The 12,018-nt window shown below is 34.4% G+C and overlaps 1 protein-coding gene across 4 annotated transcripts in view; it reads right to left on the reverse strand.

The window, feature by feature from the left end:
* Positions 1–12,018, reverse strand: part of LOC102991067 (complement factor H-like) — a 141,097-nt gene that overhangs the window by 21,003 nt on the left and 108,076 nt on the right. For 3 of the 4 annotated variants that reach the window (XM_028488295.1, XM_024130719.2, XM_028488297.1), the window contains 3 exons: positions 9,114–9,287; positions 5,855–6,037; positions 4,989–5,394 (listed from right to left, as the gene is read on the reverse strand). In XM_028488295.1, coding sequence (XP_028344096.1) covers positions 5,198–5,394; positions 5,855–6,037; positions 9,114–9,287 — 554 coding nt within the window. In that variant the 3' untranslated portion in view covers positions 4,989–5,197. Of the gene's footprint in view, positions 1–2,800; positions 2,808–4,988; positions 5,395–5,854; positions 6,038–9,113; positions 9,288–12,018 lie in introns of those variants that run through there. The other variant, XM_028488298.1, reaches the window with a different exon arrangement.

Raw genomic sequence — 12,018 nt, forward strand, 5'->3', positions numbered from 1 at the left:
TGTCCATCAACAGATGAATGGATAAAGAAGATGTGGCACATATATACAATGGAATATTACTCAGCCATAAAAGGAAACAAAATTGAGTTATTTGTAGTGAGCTGGATGGACCTAGAGTCTGTCATACAGACTGAAGTAAGTCAGAAAGAGAAAAATACTGTATGCTAACACATATATATGAAATCTAAAAAAATAGAAAAAAATGGTCATGAAGAACCTAGGGGCAAGAAAGGAATGAAGATGCAGACCTACTAGAGAATGGACTTAAGGATACGGAAGAGGGAAGGGTAAGCTGGGACAAAGTGAGAGAGTGGCATGGACATATATACACTACCAAATGTAAAATAGATAGCTAGTGAGAAGCAGCCACATAGCACAGGGAGATCAGCTTGGTGCTTTGTGACCACCTAGAGGGGTGGGATGGGAAGGGTAGGCGGGAGGGAGATGCAAGAGGGAAGAGATTTGGGGATATATGTATATGTATAGCTGATTCACTTTCTTATAAAGCAGAAACTAACCCACCATTGTAAAGCAATTATAGTCCAATAAAGATGTTAAAAATAAAAGTGTAAACTTTATGGTATGTAAATTATACCTGAGTAATCTGAGATTTGTTTTTTCAGATGTTGAATATATACTTCTTAGCACTAGGATTTCTATTTAAATTAAAGTAATTCTGTAACCCTTAAAGTAATCTATTTTTATTATAGAATAACTACATATACCAAACCTCAAAATTTAAAAACCTGCACTTGGAGTTGCTTCTGTCAATCTATGTACTACATTTTTTAAACAAATTTTATATCAACCTCTTAAAATATTGTATTCTGAGTTTTGTTTTTTAATTTCATGTTTGTGAATTACTCAATTAAAAAAATTTACTTTTTAAGAGTGATTGCGAAACCATATTATTTTTATTCTATAGGTTTTCATAATTAATAAATGAGCTTATATTAATCTTTCTTGATGGATTTAATAGTTTGATATCTCATAAGGCATTAGTAGATATCTAAATTGATTGACTGCTGTTAGACTTGGGATATCTCATTCATCATTCACATTTTTATATATGGATAAGGCTACTTTTCCCCCAAGAGAATTGAATGTGTGTTCATTATCCAGTACGTAATTTAAAAAAGAAGTCTGAGGTTTGTTGAGAAAGATTGTCACATTTGCATGGAATGCGATTAATCCATACATTAGTCTCATTTTTTTATAATATACCTTAGCAGAAAATGCTTTCTTTTAATTTTTAAAATTTTTGTATTTTTGTTTTGGCCACCCAGCATGTAGGATATTAGTTCCCAGACCACGGCTCCAACTGGCACCCCCTGCCATGGAAGTGCTGAGTCTTAACCAGTGGACCACCAGGTAAGTCCCTAGTTAATATTCAGCTTAGAAAATTATGACCTTTCACTGAAACTTAAAAAAAAAATACTTTGTGTTCTTATTGTTCTGGTTCCTTCCTTACATTCAATCTTTACTCTTTGTTCCAGATTTGCCATCTTCCATGGAGTCATTTTTCCCGGGGTGTTTCACATTGCAGACTCACGAAATATAACTAGATTCTCCTCCCTCACTTATTTAACTTGCCAGACACACAGTCTATTCTCTAGTACCTCATCTAATAATATTTTCATTTTATCGTTTTAATCTTCTAGAACTACATATCTATAGATACATATATTATTAAATATGTGTTTTCCAAAAGTGCTAGAAATCTCAGTACAATTGGGAAAAGACTAAAGAAATTTTTAGTGACTTTTATTTGTAACTCTAAAAAGACCCTAGTTAATATTTAGCTTAGAAAATTATGACCTTTCACTGAAATTAAAAAAAAAACAACTTTGTGTTCTTATTGTTCAGGTTCTCTCTTAAATATTGGTGCAATTGTAAAACAATTCCACTTTTATACCTTCCATCCCTGCACACTAGATACATGGGAAACAAGTTATACTGCACAACTCTTCTTCTACTTCTTTAGAAATACAGCCTTCAAATAAGATTAGTCAAAAGCCATTTCAGCTTGGAAATTAATACACCTCCCTCAATGTAAACAGATGAATTAGATGAATGTGACCCAAAGTTAAGTCTTCTCTTCCCTAGTTTACCTGCAATAACCAGGATGACACTGAAAGAAAAACCCAGTATGATTGTTTTCTGATCTTTATACCCAACTAGGTTTACCCAAACCCACCACACTGCATTTGTATATATGTGTATATATAGACACATATAAACACACACACACATTGGAAAAGTCAGCCATAAAAAAGTATAAGATTTTGCCATTTGCAACAACATGGATGGACTTGGGGGGTACTATTCTGAGTGAAACTTGTCATACAGAGAAAGACAAATAAAGTATGATATCACTTATGTGTGGAATCTAAAAAATATAGCAAACTAGTGAATGTAACATAACAGAAAGAGATTCACAGGTATAGAGAACAAACAAGTGGTTACCAGCGGGGAGAGGGAAAGGGGGAGGGACAAGATAGGGGTAGGGGATCAAGAGGTACAAAGTATTATGTATAAAATATATTATGTATAAAATATATAAGCTAAGTATGTGTAAAATATATAAGCTAAGCTATTATGTATAAAATATATAAGCTACAAAGTATATAAGCTACAAGGGCATATCGTACAACACAGAGAGTATAGCCAATATTTTATGACAACTATAAATAGAGTACAGTTAAAAATTGTGAATCACTATGTTGTACACCTGAAACTACTGTAAATCAATTATACCTCAATCAAAAAATATTTACAAAACCAACTATGGGAAAAAAACTTCATTTCTGTTTCAAAGGTCTGACAACCAAGAGACCCTGGAAGAAAAGACCTTTCAGCAGTATTGAAAACTCCCATCTAGCACCAGTAACACAATTCTTGGGTTCTTAAAACAACTCTTCAATAAAAAGAATCAGACGTTTTTGGAAATATAGATGATTACTGGTGTTGGGCATGGGAGGTATATAGTGAGACTGGATCATCGATGTTGGGCTAAAAAGAAGAGGAATACTCAAAGACCAATGGGGATAGATCAGGAGCAATCAGAACCAGTTTCAAGAGGCACTAGCCAAAATTTGGATCATTGTTTCATCAAAGAATGAGTATAATTGACTGTGATAAATTGAATAAATAAAAATGTAGGAATCCATGCTGATACAAAAAAACAATTTTTTTAAAGGCCAAAAGTCTTAAGCCACCATGGAAGGTCACTATTACATCAAGTCCTTCCTCCAAAAATTGGAAATTAATGGGAAAAGTAAAGATTTCCCAAAACTTTTTAGGTAAAAGTTGAATGTGAACAGAGTCTGTAAATTAACTCTCATCTGTACACAGAATGACAATGAATGAATGCAGAAAAATGATAAGATTTATCATTAAAATCACGATTTTCTAATCAACAGTGAAATAACTGACTGTAGTCATGTATCATAAATAGATTCTACAACCATTAGGTGAAGATTTTGGAGAAATAGTATATACACAAATGTTAACATTAACAGCAAAGATAACTTGCCAATTGTAACAATTTAATTTAAGGATGAGAAAAGCAGCTGTCACCAGTGATTCAGATTTAGATCAATTAGCTCCAATGGTGACAGCCATGCTTCTTATTCTAAGAAGGCCACTTGATTTGACGCAACATGGAGTAACAAGATATCACCTTAAAATACTTTAGCTCAATTATTTGTATCCCTATTTTCATGATTTTTAGAAATTCGTAATGTTTCTAGTCAACTGATTTAAACGAACTATGCTGTTTGAAAGGTATGAACCTAAAGATCACACTTCAGACTCTTGTGGTTGAAAGTTTCCAAAACTCTCTATACCAGCAAAATCATGAAAATGTTATTAGACCTGGAGATCATTACCAAAGAGGTCTCTATAGTTCTCAATACTATATGCACTATATGTTGTCTTACCTTGTATACATCTTTATTTTAAAATAACATGCTATGGTTCAAAGGTGATATACAATGAAAATTTTACAGTAGAGGTAAGTAAAAAGGACTTAAACACCACGTTTTACCCCTATTGTCTCTAAATTCAACTATAGTTATTCTAAATATTCTATTGTACTTCTTGCCAATATTCTATAAAAATGTATTCAGTGTTCAAGGACTAGTGTGTTTATATGTGTATGTGTGTTTATACTTGATGTTGGATTTTTAAAATCACTTATATGTCATGTTATGATAGTTATGCAACCAATTTGATTCTAATTCATCTTTTAAAAATATATTATTATTTTTATTGATTTTAGTGTAGTATTTTTAAATAAATTTATTTATTTATTTATTTATTATTTTTGGCTGTGTTGGGTCTTCGTTGCTGTGCCCGGGCTTTCTCTAGTTGCGGTGAGCGGGGGCTGCTCTTCGTTGCGGTGCACGGGCTTCTCATGGTGGTGGCTTTTCTTGTTGCGGAGCACGGGCTCTAGGCTTACAGGCTTCAGTAGTTGTGGCACATGGGCTCAGTAGTTGTGGCGCACGGGCTTGGTTGCTCCCCGGCATGTGGGATCTTCCCGGACCAGGGGTCGAATCCATGTCCCCTGCATTGGCAGGCAGATTCTTAACCACTGCGCCACCAGGGAAGTCCTCTAATTCCTCCTTATGTGAATTATTATGTGTGCTAGATAGGCGTCTTGTAAAAGATCATGTATTTCATTATTTTTTGGTATATTTATCTATTGACGGATGAGCAAAAGTAAGAAATAACTACTTACATGTAATTACAAATATAGGTATTACATAGTTTGTGTTTTACATGTTTGTGAAATGATGTTATTTTGAAAATGGAGACAAGTATTTCTTCCCATTTCTTTTGAAACAGAATCTTAGGAAACCTCAGAAGGTGTGGAGAAATCTTTAGAAAGTTAGGAAACTGATGGATGAAAGGAGGTACTGACGTGATTGCATCTAATTTCTCGCCGTAGATGTTTTATCAACAGGACGCGTAGCATTTTGGTTTGCCAAGTTTTAATGAGGTGTTTTAAGAAGTGATTAGTTGGTCTCCAAGATTATAATTACATCATCCCTATAATGTTTAACATGAAGCTGACTTATGAATAAAGATGAGTTAAACAATACTTGATAAAAAGAAACTGAGAACTGGAATAATAATGAAACATTCTGAATACATGTACATATTTCAGTTTTACAACTGCACTTTAACCACTGTTTCATCCACAAGTAGGATATGCCACTTTTCCTTCCTGACAGGTTGTTCGAAATGTATACTCTGGTGTCCTTGGATTATATCCATTTTTACACGTAAATTCAACAGTGTCATGTGTTTTAGAATAAAGTTTTTTATCATGTCTCCATTTTAATTGTATGTTATGTTTTTTCATCATTTCTTCTGAAATTACACATGCATCTGAAGTTAAAAAAAATAAACATAAACCGTTAAGTAGTATACAAATATTTTCCACAGAATTTCAGGCTTTCAAGTAGAATCTCTTGCTCTGGTCCAAAAATTCCTTCTCAAAACCTTTTGCAAACCAACTCATTGAAAATCCAGTATGTAGTTTCTATCATTTTAAATAGTTAATGTTGTAAGAATGAGGTACTATTTTTAGTGTAATAATTAAATGTTATAATCAAAGATTCATAATGTCATTTACCATATGAAGAGCTTTCATTAAGGAATCTTTTGTTGCTATTGTTGCTTGAACGGGAAATTTTCAAACTTTATTTCCACACATATTATTATTTCATAGTCAAGCATGCAACAGAATGGTTGGTAGTTAATCCATGAAAATTCTATTATAAACAGATAAACATCCTACTCAGTACAACGATTTCCCCAGGATCTACGAGAAGATTGAAATATTTACCTAAGCACTTTGGTGGTTCTGACCACTCTCCATTCTGACATACTATGTGTCTGTTTCCCTGAAGTTCATAGTAGGACTGGCACTGGTACTCAACTGTCGATCCTGGAGGATATACTGGTGCCGGGAATGAGGTAGTGTCTCCGTTGTCTATTGGTGGGGGAGGCCCACATTTTCCTTGAGAGTCTAAAAAATATGTTGTTTGATTTATTAAAAGAGAAGAAAAAGAAAAAGAAATCCCACGGCTTAAAATAAAAAGATCAAAATGTAGCCTAATATGTAATAATCAGGCTTTTGATTTCTGATGACAGAAATGATTTATTGAAGAAATTTGAAACACTTAAATGAAAACGCACATTTTTAAGTCCCTACTTTTACCCCACATGAAAGTACACATACTACATTAACAAATATGTTTGCTTTGCAGTGTTCTGGTATTAAAGCATGTTTTCTTAGCGAATATATGCTGGACAGATGGATAGCTATGATAAAAAAATTATCCTTGTATACAACATACAGCAGTGTCTATTGAATCTCTAGTCATATTTATTGATTTTCATTTTTATTACAAAACGAATATCAGCCCCATTAGCTGCTTTTATAAAAGTCAAAGAATTACAGATTTCAATAATGGGAGAGGGAATGCTGTCTTCCTTTTCTGGACAAGATGAGGTAGAAATATTTCTGCTTATTGCATCTGCTCTGTATTCTTTCTGCTCACTAAAAATCCTGGACATATTATAACAAACCAACTCAGGAGACTGTGAAAGATGTAGAGAAGATATTAATCTCGTTAGAGACATTGGGATTCAAGGAATTACACTCCAGAGACTTGTTTGGGTTTTCCTTTTCCCTTCTTTGTATCCTGGACGGACCACTGAGACTGCAATCCAGAAATGATAGCAAGTTCAGAAAGAAAAAAAAAAAAAAAAAAACAGTCCCAAGAAGCAGTTGGTCTCTTTAAGCAAAGTCCCAGGAAAGGATCAGCATAGTAAGACAGAAACAGTTTTTACAATCGTGACTTTCTCTAGAAATACACCATAGAACCTGAGACCAACCCTTCCCTGCCTTGATCAGCAGGGACCAAGTGAGGAGTCCAGACTTCCACCCACATGGTGAGGGAAAAAGACACCTCTCCCCTTTCTCCAGGAGTCAGTGGAGGCCAGGTGGGAACCCTGGACTTGCACCCTGCATGGCAGTATGGGAGGTCTGAAAAATAACAGATTCCAATAATGTCCTTAATCTCAAAACATAATACCCAAAATGTCCAGAATACAGTTGATCATCACTCATAATACCAAGGATGAGGAAAACCTCAAAGGAGAAAAAAACAATCAAAAGAAGACAACACTGAGATGACATACATATTGAAATTATTGGACAATGGTTTTTAAAAATCCAGTCAAATTGATAGAACTGGAAAATAGAGTAATATAACTTTATTTAAAAACACACTGGATGGGCTCAATAATACATTGCAGATGGCAGAAGGATAAATAAATTTGACTATAGACTAACTTTGAAAATAGACTGAAAAGAAAATGGACAGAGCTTCAGGAACACATGGGAAAACAGCAAAAGATTGGAGACCCAGAAAATGAAAAGAAAGGGGATGAGAGGAAAAAAAATGTAAAAATAATGGCTGAACATTTCTGAAATAGGGCATAAGGCACAAATCTACATAATAAAACAGCTGAGTGAATTCCTAACAGGATAAACCCAAAGAAATTAATGTCAAGAGACACCAAAATCAAATTGCTGGAAATTAAAGAAAAGAAAAAAAATCTCAAAAGAGCTAGATAGATATTATGCAATACTTATATGGAAAAAGGATTCAAAAACTGGTAGGATTTTCATCCATGACCAGAAAGAAGCGACATCATTTTTTCAGTGCTGGAAGAAAAGAATTGTCAACCCCAAATTCTATATCGAGTGAAGTATATTTTAGGATTAAAGGGAGAAAGAAAGACTTTCCCAGACAAAGGAAAACTGAGAGAATTTGTCTCTAGCAGACCTATACCTAAAGAATTGCTAAAGCAATTCTTCAAATATAAAGGAAACGAGAAAAGGGATTGAGACTTTAGGAAGGAAGAAAAAACAATGGAATTGGTTTTTTAAAATAAGGGGAAATATAATAAGAATATTTTTCCCTAATGATTTTGTTAAATTATGTGTAAAATTATGTCATTTGATATGTTGCTCAATGTGTAGAGAATACTAAAGACATTTATGTTAACATGTGGGGAGACAAAAAGCATCTAAATGGAAGTAAGGTTTCCACATTTCACCTGAAGTGGTAAAATGTCAATACAAGTAGGGAGTGATAAGCTGCTTATGTGTATCTTAATACTTGGAGCAACCGCTAATAAAAACATGCCAAGACATATACTCCAAAGCAATGCAGATGTATAAAAATTAAGTGATTTATAATGTTCAAAAATCCATAGGGAAGACAAGAAAAGGAAATGGGGATGAGAAACCGAGGAAACACACACAAAACAAATAATAAAATTGCTGACATTGTCCCTATTATGTTAAGAGATATTTTCACTGTAAATAGCCTTAATATATCAGTGGAAAGACTGAAAATGGCAGGGTGGACACATAAACAAGATTCATCTATATGCTGTCTACAAGAAAATCACTCCAAACATGAAAACATGTTCAAGTGGAAGACTGCAAAAAATACATAGCAGGAAAAAGTTAACTTGAAAAACTAGAAGTGGCTAATATATTTCTTGGTTTGGATTCCCTTACTTCCTGAACTCTAAACACTGAAGTGTCCCAGGATCAAGGTCTCAGACTTACTTTTTTTATATGTACAGTAATTCCCTGAATGAGTTCAGCTAGTAACATACCTTTAAATATCATCCATATGCTGAAGATGCCCATATTTAAGTCACATTCTGTGATCAGGCCCTGGCTGCCTATATTCCATGTCTCAAAGTGGAATTTCTGGGGCTGTCAAATGTACTTATGGTATCGTTAACACATTTATTCACCAGGAAGTAACTGAATGTCTTAATATTTAAGACAAGAAATGTTCCAAGATTCCAACTGTTCAAATCTGGTCAACTCTTTCATACAATAAATATGACAGATTACTTATTCAGTCCACAAAAGAACTGGATTTTGAGCACCTTCATTTTATTTGCATCAAAAAAAATTCCATAAGAACTACTTCATTACACATTTATATCAACATACTTTGTTCCTAATATATTCTCTAAAATTGGAGGGGGGGTGGTGAAAGATACTCTACCTTTGCACTGAGGTGCTTTTGTCCAAGTTCCATTTAAACATATCACATCAGCCTCCCCAAAAATGTCATAAGGCCTGATGCATTCATAATGTACTCTCTCACCATTTTGATATCTAGATCTCTCTTTTCGTATAATCGCATTTTCCACTTTGGGTGGATTCACACAGGAAACATCTAGATAGAAAGAAAAATAGTATCTCTAATATAATGATCATTATGAACAGGAAGCTAACAAGTGGGATGTCACATATATTCCATGGTCATTTAAAATCAAGAGTTAATCTGTAATGAAAGACTGCTAATTTAAAATCAAGAGTTAATCTGTAATGAAAGACTGCTAATTTTAATAAATTCACATGTAAGTTTGAGGATAAGGAGATAAAGCAATTTTTTTTAGTACAAATTAAGCTTCTGTATCTTAAATGTCTCCCCCATCCTTCACTAGAAGGTTGATACAGATTTTTTAGGCCAGTGAAAATGAAAGCTTTTATGGACATCTCTTTCTGAGTTTAGTAAAATAAGTGTTATAAATTGTATAAGAGGGGAGCTGGGAAGATGGCGGAAGAGTAAGACATGGAGATCACCTTCCTCCCCACAGATACATCAGAAATACATCTACACGTGGAACAACTCCTACAGAACACCCACTGAACGCTGGCAGAAGACCTCAGACCTCCCAAAAGGGAGATCCGACCACAATGCTATGAGACTAGATATCAACTACAGGAAAAGATCTGTAAAAAATACAAACACATGGAGGCTAAACAATACACTACTTAATAATGAAGTGATCACTGAAGAAATCAAAGAGGAAATCAAAAAATACCTAGAAACAAATGACAATGGAAACACGACGACCCAAAACCCATGGGATACAGCAAAAGCAGTTCTAAGAGGGAAGTTTATAGCAATACAATCCTACCTTAAGAAACAGGAAACATCTCGTATAAACAACCTAACTTTGCACCTAAAGCAACTAGAGAAAGAAGAACAAAAAAACCCCAAATTTAGCAGAAGGAAAGAAATCATAAAGATCAGATCAGAAATAAATGAAAAAGAAATGAAGGAAACAATAGCAAAGATCAATAAAACTAAAAGCTGGTTCTTTGAGAAGATAAATAAAATTGATAAACCATTAGCCAGACTCATCAAGAATAAAAGGGAGAAGACTCAAATCAATAGAATTAGAAATGAAAAAGGAGACGTAACAACTGACACTGCAGAAATACAAAAGATTATGAGAGATTACTACAAACAACTGTATGCCAATAAAATGGACAACCTGGAAGAAATGGACAAATTCTTAGAAATGCACAAGCTGCCGAGACTGAACCAGGAAGAAATAGAAAATATGAACAGACCAATCACAAGCACTGAAATTGAAACTGTGATTAAAAATCTTCCAACAAACAAAAGCCCAGGACCAGACGGCTTCACAGGCGAATTCTATCAAACATTTAGAGAAGAGCTAACACCTATCCTTCTCAAACTCTTCCAAAAGACTCTTCCAAAAGAGAGCAGAGGGAGGAACACTCCCAAACTCATTCTAGGAGGCCACCATCACCCTGATACCAAAACCAGACAAAGATGTCACAAAGAAAGAAAACCACAGGCCAATATCACTGATGAGCATAGATGCAAAAATCCTCAACAAAATACTAGCAAACAGAATGCAACAGCACATTAAAAGGATCATACACCATGATCAAGTGAGGTTTATCCAAGGAATGCAAGGAGTCTTCAATATACGTAAATCAGTCAACATGATACACCATATTAACTAATTGAAGGAGAAAAACCATATGATTATATCAATAGATGCAGAGAAAGCTTTTGACAAAATTCAACACCCATTTATGATAAAAACCCTGCAGAAAGTAGGCATAGAGGGAACTTTCCTCAATATAATAAAGGACATATATGACAAACCCACAGCCAACATCATCCTCAACGGTGAAAACCTGAAACCATTTCCACTAAAATCAGGAACAAGAAAAGGTTCCCCACTCTCACCACTCTTATTCAACATAGTTTCGGAAGTTTTAGCCACAGCAATCAGAGAATAAAAGGAAATAAAAGGAATGCAAATCGGAAAAGAAGATGTAAAGCTGTCACTGATAGCAGATGACATGATACTATACGTAGAGAATCCTAAAGATGCTACCAGAAAGCTACTAGAGCTAATCAATGAATTTGGTAAAGTAGCAGGATACAAAATTAATGCACAGAAATCTCTGGCATTCCTATCCACTAATGATGAAAAATGTGAAAGTGAAATTAAGAAAACACTCCCATTTACCATTGCAACAAAAAGAATTAACACCTGTATGCAGAAAATTATAAGACACTAATGAAAGAAATTAAAGATGATACCAGTAGATGGAGAGATATACCATGTTCTTGGATTGGAAGAATCAACATTGAGAAAATGACTCTACTACCTAAAGCAATCTACAGATTCAATGCAATCCCAATCAAACTACCACTGGCATTTTTAACAGAACTGGAACAAAAAATTACACAATTTGTATGGAAACACAAAAGACCCCGAATAGCTAAAGCAATCTTGAGAATGAAAACGGAGCTGGAGGAATCAGGCTCCCTGACTTCAGGCTATACTACAAAGCTAGAGTAATCAAGAGAGTATGGTACTGGCACAAAAACAGAAATATAGATCAATGGAACAGGATAAAAAGACCAGAAATAAACCCACGCACATATGGTCACCTTATCTTTGATAAAGGAGGCAGGAATGTACAGTGGAGAAAGGACAGCCTCTTCAATAAGTGGCGCTGGGAAAACTGGACAGCTACAAGTAAAAGTATGAGATTAGAACACTCCCTAACACCATACATAAAAAATAAGCTCAAAATGGATTAAAGACCTAAATGTAAGGCCAGAAACT

This window comes from Physeter macrocephalus, chromosome 4 (assembly GCF_002837175.3).
Source record: "Physeter macrocephalus isolate SW-GA chromosome 4, ASM283717v5, whole genome shotgun sequence".
NCBI lineage: Eukaryota > Metazoa > Chordata > Mammalia > Artiodactyla > Physeteridae > Physeter > Physeter macrocephalus.